This window comes from Heterodontus francisci, chromosome 19 (assembly GCF_036365525.1).
Source record: "Heterodontus francisci isolate sHetFra1 chromosome 19, sHetFra1.hap1, whole genome shotgun sequence".
Taxonomy (NCBI): Eukaryota; Metazoa; Chordata; class Chondrichthyes; order Heterodontiformes; family Heterodontidae; genus Heterodontus; species Heterodontus francisci.
Genome location: NC_090389.1, coordinates 55,010,747 through 55,031,806, shown reverse-complemented (window position 1 = coordinate 55,031,806; position 21,060 = coordinate 55,010,747). Strand labels below are relative to the sequence as shown.

Here is a 21,060-nt window from a genome sequence, read left to right as displayed (position 1 = left end):
TTTAGGCAGGGAATTCTAGAGCTCAAAGCATGAACGGCTGAAGGCACAACGGCTGATGGGGCAAAGGAAATCAAGGATGAACAAGACATCAGAATTGGAGGAACGCAGAGTTCTCGGGGTTGTAAAGCTGCAGGAGGTTACAGAGATAGGAAGAGGTGAGGCCGTGGAAAGATTTGAAGACAAGGGTGAGAATTTTAAATTTGAGGCATTGCTGGATCTGGTGCCACTGTAGGTCAGTGATCACAGGGGTGATGGGTGAATGGGACGTTGCAAGTTTAGGATATGGGCAGCAGAACTTAGGATAAACTCAGATTTATGGAAGGTGAAAGAATGGAGGCCAGCTTGGAGAACGTTCGAATAGTTGAATCTGGAGGTAACAAAAGCACGCACCTCCCCAATTCCTATCCCCACTTAGCTATGTGTCGCCTTTCTCCTGATATGCCTTGTTTATTTCTTTCTCTTTGCTCCCTGATTTATGTTGATTTACCCCCACTCTAACCTCAGCTTCCTTTCAGTCTCAATGCTGCAAATGCTGACAGTTTGACGGCTTCCATTTGCTATATGAGGATTGCTGTTGTTCTAGTTGGCCTGGATCAGCTTTTCGGGAGTTGTTTGATATCAAAATCTTTCCACCTGGATCCTGGATCAATTTTGCGCTCCTTGAAGTTGGACACAGTCTGCAAGGAGTTTAATAGATTAGGCAGGAGACATTTATGTAATTTAGGAGCTGGAAAACTCTACTATTCTGATCAACTTTAACCACTGGTTTTGGCCGATATTTTAGGATAGAATTTCTGAGTTCTTTCTTGATGTGAAGTACCTGTGGCACCCAGGGCCGATTGGTAAATTGCTGGTGCACTGGTGTGATTTTACATCCATTGAAATCTGCCCTTTAAAGTAGTTTGAGTTGACAATTTACTTTGTAAAGATGGCTGATATATTCAAATGTGTTTGAATAAACCTGTTGCAGAAGTCGCAAGCTTTCGTGAGCCTTTCCTGGAACACAGATACATAGTCTAATATCGAAGATTCATTCTTTTGTTCCAAGAAAGTTTTCGAGGACCTCTTACTTCATGCCCATAAACCAATTCAAAAGGACTGAAGCCTGTAAACTCATTCAGTGAGTCTCTGGTGGCAAATAATAGTAAATCTGGTCCTTTATCCCAGTCATGTGGATATTCGTGACAGTATGTTCTAATTATTGTCTTGAGAGTTTGGTTAAATCTCTGTAAAGCTCCCTGTGACTGTGGGTGATATGCTGAAGATTTCAATTGTGTAATGCCCAAATTGCCCATGACTTCTTGAAATATGTTGGACATGAAATTAGTACTTTGATCTGATTGAACTTCAAGTGGTAACCCATATCTCGTAAAGAATTGGGTTAACTTTTCTACTACTATTCTAGCAGTAATTGTCCTCAAAGGGATGGCCTCTGGGAATCGAGTAGCTATATCCATGATAGTAAGTATGTATTGATGTCCCGCTTTTGTTTTTGGCAAGGGTCCGACACTGTCTACCACTACCCTGCTAAATGGTTCAATTGCTGGTATGGGAACTAGTGGTGCTGATTTTATGGTAGGTTGTGGTTTCCCCACCATTTGACATCTATGGCATGTCCTACAAAATTGTGTCTCATCCTTCTGGCCAGTAATAATGTTAGCTTGTGCGTGATTTGGTCTTCCGAATTCCCCTATCTCTTGCAAAAGTAATATCATGTGCTAATCTTCATAATCCTTGATGATATTTAGGTGGTACCACTATCTGTTCAACAACTGTCCACTCTTTGTTGGCAGGTGTATGAGGCGGTCTCCATTTCCACCTCAAAATCCCGTTTGCCATATAATAGCCTTCCTGAACTCATTTCACCTCAGCTTCTGTCAGAGCCATCTGTGCGATTCAATATATCTGTAGATCAGCTTGCTGTGCTGCAATGATAGAAGATCTGTTAAACCTCTCATTTGGATTGTCTAAATCCCCAAATAAGGTTTCAGCTATGTGGTTATCTGGTTGTGGTGCCCCTTTTACCTCCGACAATGGATCCTGTTTACCCATTGCTTGGGTGACTACACATGCAGGAAATATTCCCGGAACTTGCTCCTGTAATTTCTCCGTTTCCTTAATTTCAGTTGGTTCCTCCTAGGAAATGATTTGGCTGGATCAAAAGTATCAGTTTCTCAAGAAACTGATACTTTTGATCCAGCCAAATCATTTCCTTGGAGTAGATCAATTTCCTCTACTGGCAAACTGTGGACAACTCCTACAGTTAGTATCCCAGATATTAAGTCACTCTCTAGGCGTACTTTTTATATAAAGGTATGGGTGTATACATCCCGCCAGTTCCATTAACTAAATAACTAAAACTTTAGCATTCAAGGCGCTGTCTGGTGGAAATGTTATATCTTTCCCCAGCAAGAGTCTTTGGGTTGCTCCTGTATCCCTAAGTCTAATGATAGGTTTTCCTTTCTCACTTGAAGGATATGGAGGTACTTTTCCCTTTGACAACTTTCGGGTATCTGATTCTTAACCTCGAGAATCCTTTTAATTTTAGTATCTGGTTTTACAGCTGTTGTTAATGCTATAGCCTGGTCTGCTGTATTCTCAGTCAGAGTCTTTTCCTCTGCACTAGCTTTGCGTACCCCAACGAGTCCTATGGGTTTACCTTGCAATTTCCAGCGCCCTGAACGAAGATGGCCCATTTTATGGCAATGATAATACTTTGGCTTGCGAACCTCACTTCTACCCTCAGCACCTTCCTATCTGACTTGAGGAAGTGATCCTGGGGCATTCCCAGCTGTTCCTTCTTGTCCCCGACTATTTGCCTTCCTTTCACTCTCCCACCTTCTATCCTTCTCGGGTTTATGGGGATGACGGACAAAAGAGGTTGGTTTATTCACAAGCTCAAAATCGTCAGCAATTTCTGTTACTTGCCTAGCTTTCAAAACTTTCAGTTTATTTTCCAAGAGAATCAACTTCCGAACGTTCTCATATTTGGTTTCAATCTTTAATGCCCGTATCCAACGGTCAAAAGTAATTTGCTTCACCCTCTCAAATTCTACATATGTCTGCCCAGCCAATCTCCGTAAGTTCCAAAACCTCTGACTTCAGGGACTAACTCATACGCAGCGAGAATAGCCTTTTTTGCCATCTCATAATTTGCAGAAGTTTCTTCAGGAAGCATGGTATAAACGTCATGAGCTCTGCCTTCCAACCTACTTTGCATAAGCAGTGTCCAGCTTTCCTTCAGCCAATTGATCTGTTTGGCTATTTTTTCAAAGATATGAAAAATGCCTCTATGTCCCTTTCCTCAAACTTAGGAAGAGCCTGTATAACTTTAAACAGTCTTTCACTGGGTCCTGAGCTAAATTCAGATTCTTCCTGACCCGAATTTTCCTTGGATTCACGACTACCCCTTTGTCTTAGTTCCATCTCTTTTAGCCTAAATTCCCTCTCTTTTTCACTTTAAGAACATAAGAACTAGGAGTAAGCAATTCAGCCCCTCGAGCTTGCTCCGCCATTCAATACAATCATGGCTGATCTTATCTCTGCCTCAACTCCACTTTCCTGCCTGTTCTCCATAACCCTTCAACCCATTTCTAATTTAAAAATCTGTCTATCTCCTCCTTAAATTTACCCAATGTCCCGGCATCTACCGCATTCTGGGGTAGTGAATTCCACAGATTCACGACCCTTTTGAGAGAAGTAATTTCTCATCTCTGTTTTAAATCTGCTACCCCTTATCCTAAAACTATGACCTCTCGTTCTAGATTGCCCCACAAAAGGAAACATCCTCTCAGGATGTAATCTCAGGATTGCTACCAGTGCCACGTGATAGTCAGAGTAGAAATGAAAGAATAGTCACATGAATGCGTGGCTTGAGAGATGGTGCAGGAGGGAGGGGTTCAGATTTTTGGGACATTGGGACCGGTTCTGGGGGTGGTGGGACTATTACAAATTGGACGGTCTACACCTGGGCCAGACTGGAACCAATGTCCTTGGGGGTGCTTTTGCTAATGCTGTTGGGGAGGGTTTAAACTAATGTGGCAGGGGGATGGGAACCAAATGAGGTCAGTGGACAGTAAGGAGGTAGTAACTAAAGCCTGTAAGGAACTAGATAATGAAGTCAGCGTGACTAAGGGAAAGAGTAGGCAGGGAACAGATGATGAAAGCAAAGGGACTGGTGGTCTGAGGTGCATTTGTTTTAATGCAAGAAGTGTAGTAGGTAAGGCAGATGAACTTAGGGCTTGGATTAGTACCTGGGAGTATGATATTGCTATTACTGAGACTTGGTTAAGGGAAGGGCATGATTGGCAACTAAATATCCCAGGATACCGATGCTTCAGGCGGGACAGAGAGGGAGGTAAAAGGGGTGGAGGAGTTGCATTACTGGTCAAAGAGGATATCACAGCTCTGCTGAAGGAAGGCACTATGGAGGACTCGAGCTGTGAGGCAATATGGGCAGAACTCAGAAATAGGAAGGGTGCGGTAACAGTGTTGGGGCTGCACTACAGGCCTCCCAACAGCGAGCGTGAAATAGAGGTACAAATATGTAAACAGATTATGGAAAGATGTAGGAGCAACAGGGTGGTGGTGATGGGAGATTTTAATTTTCCCAACATTGACTGGGATTCACTTAGTGTTAGAGGTCCAGATGGAGCAGAATTTGTAAGGAGCATCCAGGAGGGTTTTCGAGAGCAGTATGTAAATAGTCCAACTCGGGAAGGGGCCATACTGGACCTGGTGTTGGGGAATGAGCCCGGCCAGGTGGTTGACGTTTCAGTAGGGGACTACTTTGGGAATAGTGATCACAATTCCGTAAGTTTTAGAATACTCATGGACAAAGACGAGAGTGGTCCTAAAGGAAGAGTGCTAAATTGGGGGAAGGCCAACCATACCAAAATTCGGCAGGAGCTGGGGAATGTAGATTGGGAGCAGCTGTTTGAAGGTAAATCCACATTTGATGTGTGGGAGGCTTTTAAAGAGAGGTTGATTAGCGTGCAGGAGAGACATGTTCCTGTGAAAATGAGGGGTACAAATGGCAAGATTAGGGAACCATGGATGACAGGTGAAATTGTGAGACTAGCTAAGAGGAAAAAGGAAGCATACATAAGGTTGAGGCGGCTGAAGAAAGACAAAGCTTTGAAAGAATATTGGGATTGTAGGCGCAATCTGAAACGAGGAATTAAGATGACTAAAAGGGGTCATGAAATATCTTTAGCAAACAGGGTTAATGAAAATCCCAAAGCCTTTTATTCATATATAAGGAGCAAGAGGGTAACTAGAGAAAGGATTGGCCCACTCAAGGACAAAGGAGGAAAGTTATGCGTGGAGTCAGAGAAAATGGGTGAGATTCTAAACGAGTACTTTGCATCGGTATTCACCGAGGAGAGGGACATGACGGATGTTGAGGTTAGGGACAGATGTTTGATTACTCTAGGTCAAGTCGGCATAGGGAGGGAGGAAGTGTTGGGTATTCTAAAAGGCATTAAGGTGGACAAGTCCCCAGGTCTGGATGGGATCTATCCCAGGTTACTGAGGGAAGCGAGAGAGGAAATAGCTGGGGCCTTACCAGATATCTTTGCAACATCCTTAAACACGGGTGAAGTCCCGGAGGACTGGAGAATTGCTAATGTTGTCCCCTTGTTTAAGAAGGGTAGCAGGGATAATCCAGGTAATTATAGACCGGTGAGCCTGACGTCAGTGGTAGGGAAGCTGCTGGAGAAGATACTGAGGGATAGGATCTATTCCCATTTGGAAGAAAATGGGCTTATCAGTGATAGGCAACATGGTTTTGTGCAGAGAAGGTCATGTCTTACCAACTTAATAGAATTCTTTGAGGAAGTGACAAAGTTGATTGATGAGGGAAGGGCTGTAGATGTCATATACATGGACTTCAGTAAGGCATTTGATAAGGTTCCCCATGGTAGGCTGATGGAGAAAGTGAAGGCGCATGGGGTCCAAGGTGTACTAGCTAGATGGATAAAGAACTGGCTGGGCAACAGGAGACAAAGAGAGTAGCAGTGGAAGGGAGTTTCTCAAAATGGAGACGTGTGACCAGTGGTGTTCCACAGGGATCCGTGCTGGGACCACTGTTGTTTGTGATATACATAAATGATTTGGAGGAAAGTATAGGTGGTCTGATTAGCAAGTTTGCAGACGACACTAAGATTGGTGGAGTAGCAGATAGTGAAGGGGACTGTCAGAGAATGCAGCAGAATATAAATAGACTGGAGAGTTGGGCAGAGAAATGGCAGATGGAGTTCAATCGGGGCAAATGTGAGGTGATGCATTTTGGAAGATCCAACTCAAGAGTGAACTATACAGTAAATGGAAAAGTCCTGGGGAAAATTGATGTACAGGGAGACTTGGGTGTTCAGGTCCATTGTTCCCTGAAGGTGGCAACGCAGGTCAATAGAGTGGTCAAGAAGGCATACGGCATGCTTTCCTTCATCGGACGGGGTATTGAGTACAAGAATTGGCAGGTCATGTTACAGTTGTATAGGACTTTGGTTCGGCCACATTTGGAATACTGCGTGCAGTTCTGGTCGCCGCATTACCAAAAGGATGTGGATGCTTTGGAGAGGGTGCAGAGGAGGTTCACCAGGATGTTGCTTGGTATGGAGGGCGCTAGCTATGAAGAGAGGTTGAGTAGATTAGGATTATTTTCATTAGAAAGACGGAGGTTGAGGGGGGACCTGATTGAGGTGTACAAAATCATGAGAGGTATAGACAGGTTGGATAGCATGAAGCTTTTTCCCAGAGTGGGGGATTCAATTACTAGGGGACACGAGTTCAAAGTGAAAGGGAAACGGTTTAGGGGGGATATGCGTGGAAAGTTCTTTACGCAGAGGGTGGTGGGTGCCTGGAACGCGTTGCCAGTGGAGGTGGTAGACGCGGGCACGGTAGCGTCTTTTAAGATGTATCTAGACAGATACATGAATGGGCAGGAAGTAAAGAGATACAGACCCTTGGAAAATCGGCGACAGGTTTAGATAGAGGATCTGGATCGTCGTAGGCTTGGAGGGCCGAAGGGCCTGTTCCTGTGCTGTAATTTTCTTTATTCTTTGTTCTATGTCTACTTTGTCAATCCCCTTAATCATCTTATATACCTCAATTAGATCTCCTCTCATTCTTCTAAACTCGAGAGTAAAGGCCTAAACTGCTCAATCTCTCTTCATAAGACAAGCCTCCCATCTCTGGAATCAATCTAGTGAACCTCCTCTGTGCTGCTTCCAATGCAACTACATCCTTTCTCAACTAAGGGGACCAAAACTGTCCGCAATACTGCAGGTGCGGTCTCACTAATGCCTTGTACAGTTGCAGCAACACTTCCCTACTTTTATACTCTACTTTCTGAAGTTCAAGTTTTCTTATTGCTGTTGCTTTTTCTTTTTCCCTTTCCTCGTTTTCCAATTCAAATATTTTCACTTCTTTTTCAGCCTCACATTTTTTGTTTCTAACTGATTCCTAGCCAATACCACTGCATTACTCTCTGATCCACTACTTTCTTGTTCCTCGTCTTCGTCTTCATCTTAGACTGCTTCGTCGTCTTCTTCGCTTTCTAATTCTGCTTCTAATTCTAGATGTTGGGCTATTATGTCAATTATTTCTGCTTTTTTGGCACTTGATTTCAATTCTAACGTCAATTTTGCCACCAATTCTTTTAATTTGTTCTTGGTTAAAGTTATCAAGTCACTGAGGGAAACAAAATAAAAGCAAAATACTGCGGATGCTGGAAATCTGAAACAAAAACAAGAAATGCTGGAATCACTCAGCAGGTCTGGCAGCATCTGTGGAAAGAGAAGCAGAGTTAACGTTTCGGGTCAGTGACCCTTCTTCGGAACTGCCAAATATTAGAAAAGTCACAGATTATAAACAAGTGAGGTGGGGGTGGGACAAGAGATAACAAAGGAGAAGGTGCAGATTGGACCAGGCCACATAGCAGACCAAAAGGTCACGGAGCAAAGGCAAACAATATGTTAATGGTGTGTTGAAAGACAAAGCATTAGTACAGATTAGGTGTGAATACACTGAATATTGAACAGCAGCAAGTGCAAACCTGAAGAAAAACAACCTGAAAAAAACAGTGGGTAAGCAAACTGAACAAACTAAGATGAAATGAAATAAATGCAAAAAAAATTGTAAAAAATGTAAAAAGGAATGTAAAAAAAAAAAGGAAGAAAAAATAACTAAAAATGAAAGTAAAATGGGGGGCTGTCATGCTCTGAAATTATTGAACTCAATGTTCAGTCCGGCAGGCTGTAGTGTGCCTAATCGGTAGATGAGATGCTGTTCCTCGAGCTTGCGTTGATGTTCACTGGAACACTGCAGCAATCCCAGGACAGAGATGTGAGCATGAGAGCAGGGGGGAGTGTTGAAATGGCAAGCAACCGGAAGCTCAGGGTCCTGCTTGCGGACTGAGCGGAGATGTTCCGCAAAGCGGTCACCCAGTCTGCGCTTGGTCTCCCCAATGTAGAGGAGACCACACTGTGAGCAGCGAATACAGTATACTACATTGAAAGAAGTACAAGTAAATCGCTGCTTCACCTGAAAGGAGTGTTTGGGGCCTGGGATAGTGAGGAGGGAGGAGGTAAATGGGCAGGTATTACACCTCCTGCGATTGCAGGGGAAGGTGCCCTGGGACGGAGACGAGGTGGTGGGGGTAATGGAGGAGTGGACCAGGGTGTCGCGGAGGGAACGATCCCTTCGGAATGCTGACAGGGGAAGGGAGGGGAAGATGCGACTGGTAGTGGCATCACGCTGGAGGTGGCGAAAATGGCGGAGGATGATCCTTTGGATATGGAGGCTGGTGGGATGAAAAGTGAGGACAAGGGGAACCCTGTCACGGTTCTGGGAGGGAGGGGAAGGGGTGAGGGTAGAGGTGCAGGGAATGGGTCGGACACGGTTGAGGGCCCTGTCAACCACAGTGGGGGGAAATCCTCGGTTGAGGAAAAAGGAGGTCATATCAGAAGCACCGCCATGGAAGGTAGCATCATCAGAGCAGATGCGTCGGAGACGGAGAAACTGGGAGAATGGAATGGAGTCCTTACAGGAGGGTAGGGTGTGAAGAAGTGTAGTCGAGGTAGCTGTGGGAGTCAGTGGGCTTATAATGGATATTGGTAGACAACCTATCCCCAGAGATGGAGACAGAGAAGTCGAGGAAGGGAAGGGAAGTGTCAGAGATGGACCATGTAAAGGTGAGAGAAGGGTGGAAATTGGAAGCAAAGTTGATAAAGTTTTCTAGTTCGGGGCGGGAGCAGGAAACTGCACCGATACAGTCATCAATGTACCGGAAAAAGAGTTGGGGGAGGGGGCCTGAGTAGGACTGGAACAAAGAATGCTCGACATATCCCACAAAAAGACAGGCATAACTAGGACCCATGCGGGTACCCATAGCGACACCTTTTACTTGAAGGAAGTGCGTGGAGTTGAAGGAGAAGTTGTTCAATGTGAGAACAAGTTCAGCCAGGCGGAGGAGGGTGGTGGTGGATGGGGACTGGTTGGGCCTCTGTTCCAGGAAGAAGCGGAGAGCCCTCAAACCATCCTGGTGGGGGATGGAGGTGTAGAGCGAGGGTACACTGAGGGAAACACTCTGATTTCCCAAAAACTCTGCTGCAACCACTAATGTCATTAATATGGTATGGACTGTACCTTATTTTGCAAGACACCTGGTTCCTTTTATTTCTTCGTAATTGGTGTTAGATTTAGATCCCAACAATCGAGTTTCCAATTGATATGATACCAGCCCAAGACCCTAATTTGTATGTTATCCCAGAAACGAGCAATTGATATGATTCCAAATGCAAGCCCTCCAAATTAGTCTGATTCTCATTCCAGACGCAAGCCGCCTAATTAAATATGATTCGACTGCGGACAAGTCCCCAATTAAAATACATGTTACGACCGCTCAGGACAAAGCCCCCAATCAAAACATATGATTCTGATCGCGGTGGGAGCAACGCTCTGTCAATTCAGTCCCGTCGCTCCACAGGTCGCATCATATTTCTTTAAGCTTTCCAAATCGAAGAAAGCAGCAGCCAAATTGAAACTATCTAGTAACCCCCGAATGAAGCGAACCAAACAAGGTATCTTTAGATATCAACAAATTAAGTATTTTTTTAAATTAAAATCTTAAACACTCCTAAGATAAATCAATATCTAACGACCTTATAACTTATTTAAAAATCTAACTCCCATATTTGCATACATATACTCAGACAGACAGTAGTTTGGTTTTTAATTAGCTGCCCAGAAAAATAGAAAATAACAATAAAGTCTTTGCAGATTACGCTTCCGACGAAAGGTCTTCTAATTCAACCCAGGCCAAGTTCGCTTGCAGTCTTCCAAGGTCCGATAAGAAAAGGATTCTTCCAGAGATAGGGGTTCAACAGTTCAGTTCAGCAGGTGCAGTGTTAAACTCTTCTTTTTTCCAGCAATGAACACAGCAGACCAATACTTTGTTATTTCTTTAAGGAATTAATTTGGCTTGAAGCTTTTTAGAAGTTTGAGAGAGAAACTACCCAGGGTTTAAATTGACTTGGAGAGAGCTCTCCTATTTCCTTCACATGCTGGATCAGTCTGTCAACTGAACAAACCAGTTTTTTGCCAGCCAGTTTCAAAGTCAAAACAAGAAATGCTGGAACCACTCAGCAGGTCTGGCAGCATCTGTGAAAAGAGAAGCAGAGTTAACGTTTCGGGTCAGTTCCGATGAAGGGTCACTGACCCGAAACGTTAACTCTGCTTCTCTTTTCACAGATGCTGCCAGACCTGCTGAGTGGTTCCAGCATTTCTTGTTTTTATTTCAGATTTCCAGCATCTGCAGTATTTTGCTTTTAGTTTCAAAGTCAAAATGCATACATTGAATTTCTGTTCACTCTGTATGGTTGTTGCTTGGCAACCAGAATGCACTTTGGTGCACTGACTCCCGAGCTTTTCTGCCTTAAAGAAGTACTGATCTTTTACAGCCTTAAAGGAGCACTGCAATATTTTCCGAGGAGAAAAAAAACAGGATCGTGATAAACATATAAACATCCATGCTGATTAGATGAAATTAGAAACTAAACTAAACTAACAGTATGGTAATGCCCTCAGGGCATGACATTGTTTTGATTTTTTTGAACTGATTAGAGCTTGATGTGTTGATTTGGCACAATGGATCACAAATCATTGCTCTAAGTCACAAGATCAAAAATGTGCCTGAAGACATATCCACTTTACAAATGGAATCCAGAAACTAAAAATACCTCTGAGTTAACTATGGAATAATAGTGCGATATGGAGCAAAATATTGTTTACCAGTAATACACCCTTAACCACTTCAAAGCATTTCTTCCTGTTGATAACATCTGTGCTGCACAATGAGTGCTCCCATTTGCCATTTAAGTGCTTGGAAATGTTTTACTATTTTAAAGGCATTATATAAATGCATGTTATTATTGAAGAAGACATTTGATCGAAAAAATGTCTTTTTGCTGGTAGGAGGGATGAAAATTATACCATGTGGTTTAATTGTTTTGTCATATGCTTGAATTGTGATCTTGCAGAATAAAAAAGTTACTAATTTGACCGAACAATTCTCTTGTGTAACATGTAAACAACAACTTGCAATTTAATAGCACCTTTAAAATAGAAAATCATCCCACTGTGCTTCGCAGAGAATAATCGAAAGAATGGACACTGAGAATAGAAGAGACAGTAGAAGGGTCAGGAGAGGTGGCGGAGAGTTGTAGCTGTATGTCATCAGAATACATATGGAAGCTGACCCCATGTCTGCAGATGATGTTGCCAAGGGTGGCATGTAGATGGGGAAGAGAAGGTAGCCAAGGATAGATGGTTGAGAGACTTCAGAGGTAAGAGTGGGAAGAGAAGCCATTTTTGAAAATGTTCAGATTTCAACTGGAGCGGTAAATCAAGTAAAATCAAACAAGGTCAGTTCCACTCAGCAGAGTAGAGGCATTGGAGGAGGATGGTGTGCATGCCAACAGCTGCAGATAGGTCAAGAAAGATGGGGGAGGGTAGTGCATCACAGTCAGTCTCAGTCTCAGTCATTTGTAACTTTGATTAAGTCGTTTCAGTGTTGTGGCAGGGTCAGAAACTTGATTGGAAAGATTCATACCTGGAGTTACAAGAAAGATGGACACAGATTTGGGAGGCGACAACACTTTCAAGCACCTTGGAGCAGAAATTGGAGGGCTTGAAGGCAGCAGCAGCTGAAGTAACAGAGAAGGTTGATGAAGGGAATGCGGTGAATGTTTGTATGGATTTTAAGAAAGCGTTTGATAAAGCACCACATAAAAGGCTGGTTAGCAAAATTGAGGCTCATGGAATAGGAAGGTTGGATAAAAAATTGGCTTAAGGACAGAAAACAGCAAAAACAGCAATAGCTTGTTTTTCAGACTGGAGGATGGTAGACAATGGCGTTTCATGATTCAGTGCTAGGACCACTGCTTTTTTTGATTTAATGACTTGGATCTTGGAATACAGAGTAGAATCTCAAAATCTGCCAACGACACCAAGTTTGGAGGCGTGGCAAACAGTGAGGATGATATGAACTGCCTTGCAACAGAACGTAGGTAGGCGAGTAGAATGGGCAGACAAGTGGCAGATGGAATTTAACACAGACAAGTGTGAGGTGATGCGTTTTGTCAGAAGGGATAACGTGAGCCAATATAAAGTAAATGGCACAGTTTTCAAGCACGTACAGGGACAGAGGAATCTGGGAGTTAGATCTTTGAAAGTGGCAGGACATATTGAGAGTAGTTAGCAAAGCATATGGGATCTTGGGCTTCATAAATAGAGGTACTGAGTACAAAAACAGGGAAGTTACGTTGAACCTGTATAAAGCTCTGGTTAGGCCGCAGCCAGAGTATTGCATTCGGTTCTGGTCACCACACTTTAGGAGGATGTGAGAGTCCTTGAGAAGGTACAGAGGAGATTTACCAGAATGGTTCCAGGAATGAGGAGTTTTAGCTACAAGTTAGTTTGGAGAAACTGGGGTGGTTTCCTTTTGTGCCATAATGACTCTGACCCCAAACGGAGCTTGGAGAGGAAGTGGTGGTTTGTCAGGACAGAGAGGTCAAGGGTGGGTTTTTTGAGGAAAGTGTTGATGATGGTGTTTTTGAAAGTGTGTCTGATGCCAATTAAGAAGGAATTATTTACAATATCAGGTAGCATGGCGGCAAAGAGGTGATGTTGAGTGGGAAAAGGGTCAAAGGGACAGGAGATGGCTCTTTTGACTGAGGTGAACTTATAAAAGGCATAATGAGAAATGAGAGAGAAATTAGGCAGATGTGGGTGTAGGGCATAAATGTAGTATGTCATTTTAAATACTTGAATGATGTAATTTCTTCGCTACATAATGTCATTCCCAAAAGATCCATTTAAAGGGCTAGATCAGCGGCAAGCTCCAAAAATGGCTGCCCACACGCTGCAGAGCTGCTACAATCTACCGCACGGTGGCTCATTTAAACAGCCAGGGCAGCACCCCCTCCCCCCCCCCCCCCCCCAAACATGTGGACGGAATGGACTATCCGTCCCCGGAAATGGCGCAAGCTGCCTGCATAGGCGTTGGTGCTATTTTTAAAGGGCAGTCAGCCCTGCCAGCTCATTTAAATGTTTTAAGAAGTATGCCCCCCAAAAATATACAATAAATTTCTAATGCCCCTTTCCCACACCCAATACCATTTACATTAATTATTTGCTCTTCCCCCCCCCCCCCCCCGCAAAATAACTCTTACCTTTTAAATAAGACTCTCTTCCCCACCCCTACTCCAAAAGACTACACAATGTTTAGAGTTCACCCCTTCCCACCATCCCCGACACCCATTATGTTTATTTGACCCCATCTTACCCCCCCTCCCCACCCCACAGAAAATATTAATTCCTCCCTCCAATGTCACGCCGCCTTTTCCCGCATGGGGAATTGAAGCCGCAGGAGTGCCGGCTGCTGCGCCAAACATCACAGCAGGCCCAGAAGCGTGAAGTTATATCCATTTAAATGTATTCATTTTATTCATTTAAATATTTAAATTTAGGTCCCATCGCCCAGCAGTGAGAGGGCCGCCATGGAGCCTCGCCCCCACCACCGCGAGGATTGGTCCGGGCCCTCCCGGCGTTGAGGTCCATGGTGGACCTCTTCCGGACCCATCTTCAGACCCCCTCCGCTTTGGATCACGACACTGGGGGACAACAAGATCCAGCTCAAAGACTATTTAAATCAAAATTTTGGCATATGAACTATTTATCCACGTGTTGATTTTGTACTTTGAAGGAATCCAGTTTCTTGTACTAAATTACAAATGAATCATTAAAAGCATGTAATCACACTCCATTCTAGCAGTCTATGCACTTTAGTTGCATGGTAAATAGCTGTTCTTACAATTGAGGGTAGCTGATCATGAATTAGCTGTGTTTGGTCGTACAAAATTTGCTTATTTGATAAATTCAAATAATCCATTCAGTATCAGTACAAGATGATGAATTCTCTGAAATGAGTCCTGTAGTATACACTAATAAAAGTCCTCGAAGTCCTCTACAAAGCACCAGCTTCCACTTGCTTCACTCATTGTGCAGGAAATGTAAATCTGAGATTGCCAGTATTTATTATCAATAAATATTTGATGGGAGAAATGTAAGATTTTTTGGCTGCATATATCTATTTTTAATGAATGTGATTGCATAAATAACAATTTGCATTTAATACAGCACAGTCAATGGAGATAAAAATGTCCCAAGATGCTTTAAACAGGAAAAAAGAGCCATTGACCAAGGCTTCATCAGTTCCCAGAAGGGTTATTAGGAGGATTTTATGAGTGCAGAGAAATAGTGATGGAAAGAGATTTAGGGAAGTTCAGAGAGTAGGGTCTGCCACCAAGACCAGAAGGGGGAGGGAGAATAAAGTTGGAAAATCGAGAGCTGATGTAGTGTAACAAAGGTGGGGGGTTATACGTGAGCAAGGCTTGGTGAAGGCCAGGATTTAAACTGTGGAATTTTGGTCGTTGAAGTTTAATGGAGGCAGAAATTGAGTCAAGAGGTGATAAAACATGGATTAAGGTTTTGATACTCAGAGTGAAGTACTGGCAAGGACACGCAATATTGTAAAGGTGGAAGTAAGTAATCTTCATGAGTAATGATATGGAACTTGAAATTCAGTTCTAATAGAACTATATATGCCGAGGTTCCAAGGTCCAGTTCAGAAAAGCGAGCAACTGGTGACTGTTCCTCAATTTGAGGCATTTTTAACTCATTGCAAACCATGCCAGGCAGATTTTGTTTTTATTTCATTCACAGGATGTGTACGTCCCTGGCAAGTCCAGCATTTGTTGCCCATCCCTAATTGCCCTTGAGAAGGTGGTGAGCCCCATGGTACTCCCACAGTGCTGTTAGGGAGTTCCAGGATTTTGACCAAACAACGAGGAAGGAACAGCAATATATTTCCAAGTCAGGATTACTTGCAGGTGGTGGTGTTTTCCATGTCATATTCTGACAGAATGAAGGTTCTTGAGTCTAAGAAGGGTGGAGAAGTAAAGCTGGTTGAGGTCAGCATATGTATGGCTGCAGACCCCTTTGCTATGCTAAGAGAAAAATTAACATGCAATACACTTTTTAAGTGCATATTATGTTTAGACTCTCTAAGACCAAAAATGCTCCATTATTGGCAGGGAACTTTGATTTTCATTCATTGTGCTCAATAGAAAGTTAAATGTTACTCAGGAGAAGCATTGTTCAAGTCTCCACACTTTAGAAAATTATTATTCACCCCTTGATCCAGATTTTCTACTGGATTCAATATAAAACTGATTTTGAGCCTTTTTGATAACTGTTTGTAATGTGGATAAATTTTACTTTTTCAGATGAACTGCGACGTGCCCATGCACAAACTGGGGATTCAGAGCGTGAGATACAGCAACTACACCAGGAGTTGAAGGAAGCACAGGAATTGGCCAGAACCAGCAAACAAAAATGCTTTGAAGTGCAAGGTGAACTTAATATATGTTTTTTTAGAGCAACTGTGATGAAAATGGCTTGATTGAAAACAAAACCCATTGATTTTCAGGTCATGCAGCTCAGGTTTCGTAGTTTCAGCATTAGAAAGTAGTTTAGTTTTCTTTGAACCAAAGTTCACACATTCCAGGTAATGTATTTTTCAATGGTTCAGGTATAATAGTTCGAGCAATGGTTTGTGGGACAAAATTAGGCACTAGCAGAAAACTGCTGGTCTTCTGATAAGAATAGTTTCTTTTTGTTCAAACAGATGTATGTACTTGAACCTGGTAACTTGATTTGTTCACTTGGATCATTGTTTTGTTAAGTGATCTGGTGTCCTTGTTCTCCTGCTTTTACTAGCTTGATCGCATATTGCTAATGGTTTCGGAGGGACTACATGAGAGAAAATAGAATTCTAAACACTATTAACTTTTAAAGCTGCTTCTCCAATGCCCTGCTCATCTATTAAAAAAGAACTCTCAAATGTTCTTTTCACTTTTCTGAATGTTAAATCAATATCAATAGCCAGTTCTGCTGTTTACTTTAATTTGCTTTGAAGTTGCTTTGCTTTAAAAAAAAAATTCTAAATTAAAGCATTGCATCAAATAATGCACTCTGAATCACTAGTTTGTCATGTACATTGCACCTGTTTCTTTTCAGCACTACTTGAAGAAGAAAGAAAGGCAGCTAAACAACAGGCTGAAGAATCAACCAGACAGATCCACGTGTTACAAGGTATAAGCTTACACAATACTTGGTACATGTTGACTTTGGAGGGTTTATGACAAAGCATCACTCTTCACCAACTCATATTTATATTAGCTTTCTTTATTTTGGATAGAAGATACCAGATCAGTATTAATGACCTGTCTTAATTTTATCTTTAAGAGCATTGCTCTCATAATATTGCTATATTTAAGGCCACCAGTTAGAAAAAAACACAGAAATTTGGAACAGAATATCATGATGGTAAATGGAAATTTACGCGGCCTTGCTGGAAGGATATTATGATACTCCTGATGTGCATTTAAAATAAATCCAAAAGCAATTAGTCAATTAGAATTGGCCCTAAGCAGTTACATTTATAAAGTAATTGGTGTGTGATTTTCTAAGACAATGTATTCAGTCCTGGCAAGTAAAGTTTACATTAGACTGTTACAAACTTTCAATCCAGTGAAAATGACAATTGTTTCTTCTGTTCGCAGCTCAGCTCTACAAATTACAAAAGGACATTGAGATCCTTAGAGAGGAAAAAGAGAATGAAATTATTGAGACCCGTGATCAGTTAGCGAGTACCCATGAAGAGATTGTGGCTTTACGACAGACAGCAGTAGAAGCAGCAACGGGCCGTGAAAGTGACATTGCCATTCTCCAAGGGGAGTTGCACAAGGTGCAGACTGAGCTTGAGCGATGGCGGAAAACTGCCTCAGAGTACGAATCAGAAATCTTCAACCTTCAAAGCAAGCTCCATCTTCAGACCCAGGAGCAAAAGGATAAACAGAAAGGAGAAGCGGTCCAGTTACAAGGTAAGGGGAATGGGACTGCACGTGTGCGAATAAGCTTACCAAGATTTTTTGCTGCTTTTGATCTACTCGGCAGCAATACATAGTTTACAGTTAACTCTGATTTCCTGGTGGCAACTTCAACATCAATACATCAGCAAAGTGATGAAAGGTGTCTTTGACAGTGCTATAAAGTGGCACTTACTCAGCAATAACCTGCTTACTGATGCTTAGTTTGGGTTCTGCCAGGACCATTTGGCTCCAGACTTCATTACAGTCTTGGTCCAGACACGGACAAAAGAGCTGAATTCCAAAGGTGAGGTGAGAATTCCTGCCTTTGACATCAAGGCAGCATTTGACTGAATGTGGCATCAAGGAGCCCTAGTAAAATTGAAGTCAGTGGGAATCAGGGGGAAAACTCTGCACTGGCTGGAGTCATGCCTAGCACAAAGGAAAATGGTAGTGGTGTTGGAGGCCAATCATCTTAGCCCCAGGACATCGCTGCAGGAGTTCTTCAGGGCAGTGCCTAGGCCCAACTATCTTCAACTGCTTCATCAATGACCTTCCCTCCATCATAATGTCAGAAGTGGGGATGTTTGCTGCTAATTGCACAATGCTCAGTTCCATTCATTACTCCTCAGATAATGAATCAGTCCACACCCACATACAGCAAGACCTGGACAACATTCAGGCTTGGGCTGATAAATGGTAAATATTATTTGCATCACATCACACAAGTGCTAGGCAATGACCTTTTCCAACAGCAGTGAATTTGATCATATGCCCTAGAGATTTAATGGCATTGCCATCACTGAATTCCCCACCATCTACATCCTAGAGGTTACCATTGACCAGAAACTTTACTGGACCAGCCACATAAATACTGTGGCTGCAACAACAGGTGAGATGTTGGGAATTCTGTGGTGAGTAACTCACCTCCTAAACGGTTCCCCCCCACCCCCGCCAAAGCCTGTCCACCATCTACAAGGCAGTGGTATAGTGGTAATATTACTGGTTTAGTAATCCAGAGGCATGAACTAATGGTGTGGCGACATGAGTTCAAATCACACTACGACAGCTGGGGGAATTTAAATTCAATTAATTAATAAATCTGGAATAAAATGTTAATCTAATTAATAATGATCATGAAACTACCGGTTTGTCATAAAAACCATCTGATTCACTGATGTCCGTCAGGGGAGGAAATCTGCCACCTTTACCCTGTCTGGCCTACATGTGACTCCAGTGTAGTTGAGTTTTAACTGCCTTCTGAAATGGCCTAGCAAGCCACTCAGTTTTAGGTGGCTCACCACCACCTGTTCAAGGGCAATTAGGGATGCCAGCAATGTTCACATCCCAAGAATGAGCTTTAAAAAAAAAACTCAGGAGTGTGACGGAATACTCTCTACTTGTCTGGAAGAGTGCAGCTCCAACAATCCTCAAGAAGCTCAACACCGTCCAGGACAAAGCAGCCCATTTGATTGGCACTCCATCCACCACCTTAAATATTCACTTCCTCCACCACCGGTGCACAGTGGCAGCAATGTGTACCATCTGCACAATGCAGTGCAGCATGACCATGTCTACTAATCTCAATGTTTCAAAGAGATCTCTAACGTGACCATGGATTGTACTTAGTTATGCTGTACTGCTGGAACATTTTTACTATCATTTACTTTTTCAATAATTTGATAAATGACTCTACCATGATATATTTGTGTTTCCATAACCAATCCCTCACGTCATACTTTGTAGGGTACTGTTCTAAGATCAGGATAATCGCTCCCCACTTGAAGACCTATCCACTCTAGGATCATAGGAACAGGAGTCGGCCATTCAACCCCTTGAGCCTGTTCCACCATTAAGTTAGATCATGATTGATCTGTACATCAGCTCCATTTACCTGCATTAGTTCCATATCCCATGATACCCTTACCTAATAAAAATGTATCAATCTTGGTTTTAAAAATTTCAGTTTTCCCAGTATCTACAGCCTTTTAGGGGGAGAGAGTTCCAGATGTCTACTATGCTTTGTGTAAATAAGTGCTTCTTGATTTCACTCCGATGTGACCTAATATATTTATATTCATTCATTATATTCATTTACATACCCCTTTTCATAGCCTCAAAACACTTTACAGCAAATTAAGTACTTTTGAACTGTAGTCATTATTGTAATTTAGGAAGAGCAACCGCCAGTTTGCGCACAGCAAAGTCCCACAAATAACAATGTGATAATAACCAGATAATTTTTCAATGGTGTTGGTTGAGGGATAAGTATTGGTCAGGATACTGGGGAGACCTCCTCTGCTCTTCACATAGCGCCGTGGGATCTTTTACATTCACCGGAGAGGACAAACAAGGCCAAAGTCAGCACCTTCAACAGTGCAGCACTACCATAGTACTGCACTGAAGTGTTCGCCTCGAATTTATGCTCCAGTTTCTGAAATGGGACCTGAACGCAGAACCTTCTGACTCGGAGATGAGAGTGCTACTACTGAATCATGGCTGATAGAACAGAAATAGTTTATCTAACTGGTCGAAGGCTTTTACCATTTTCAAAACCTCGATTAGATCATCCCTCAAACTTCTGAACTTAAAATGGAATAAAACCCAAATTTATGCAACCTCTACTCATAATTTAACTCTTTAAGCCCTGGTATAGTTCTGGTGAATCTGTATTGTACTCTTCCAACAACAATCTTTCCTGTGGTTTGGTGCCCAAAATGAAATGCAGTACTCCAATTGGGTTATGACCAAGGCGCTATACAACTGAAGCATCGCTTTTTTTTAATTCATTCGTGGGATGTGGATGTTGCTGGCTAGGCCAGCATTTATTGCCCATCCCTAATTGCCCTTGAGAAGGTGGTGGTGAGCTGCCATTTTGAACTGCGGCAGTCCTTGGGGTGTAGGTACACCCACAGTGCTGTTAGGAAGGGCGTTCCAGGATTTTGACCCAGCGACAGTGAAGGAATGGTGATATTGTGCCAAGTCAGGGTGCTGTGTGGCTTGGAAGGGAACTTGCAGGTGTTGGTGTTCCCATGCATCTGCTGCCCTTGTCGTTCTAGGTGGTGGAGGTCGTGGGTTTGGAAGGTGCTGTTGAAGGAGGCTTGGTGAGTTGCTGCAGTGCATCTTGTCGATGGTACACACTGCTGCCACTGTGCGTCGGTGTTGAAGGTGGTGGATGGGGTGCCAGTCAAGTGGGCTGCTTTGTCCTGGATGGTGTCGAGCTTCTTGAGTGTTGTTGGAGCTGCACCCATCCAGGCAACTGGAGAGTATTCCATCACACACCTGACTTGTGCCTTGTAGATGGTGGACAGGCATTGGGGAGTCAGGGGGTGAGTTACTCGCTGCAGAATTTCCAGCCTCTGACCTGCTCTTGTAGCCACAGTATTTATGTGGCTCGTCCAGTTCAGTTTCTGGTCAATGGTAACCCCCCAGGATGTTGCCTTCCTCTCTTTTGAGTTCCAGCTTCTTTAAGGTAGAGGACAATATTCCATTAGCTTTTTAATTACTTTTTGTACTAGTGCACTAGTTTATAGTGATTTAAGTATGTGGACACCTAAATCTCTTTACT

General features: G+C 42.9%; 1 protein-coding gene across 20 annotated transcripts in view; it reads left to right on the top strand.

Annotated features, from left to right (window-relative positions):
• The window catches only part of slmapa (sarcolemma associated protein a), a 256,494-nt gene that overhangs the window by 214,300 nt on the left and 21,134 nt on the right, over positions 1-21,060 (top strand). For all 20 annotated transcript variants that reach the window (XM_068051661.1, XM_068051658.1, XM_068051673.1 and 17 more), the window contains 3 exons: positions 15,849-15,974; positions 16,642-16,716; positions 17,187-17,507. In XM_068051661.1, coding sequence (XP_067907762.1) covers positions 15,849-15,974; positions 16,642-16,716; positions 17,187-17,507 — 522 coding nt within the window. The remainder of the gene's footprint in view (positions 1-15,848; positions 15,975-16,641; positions 16,717-17,186; positions 17,508-21,060) is intronic.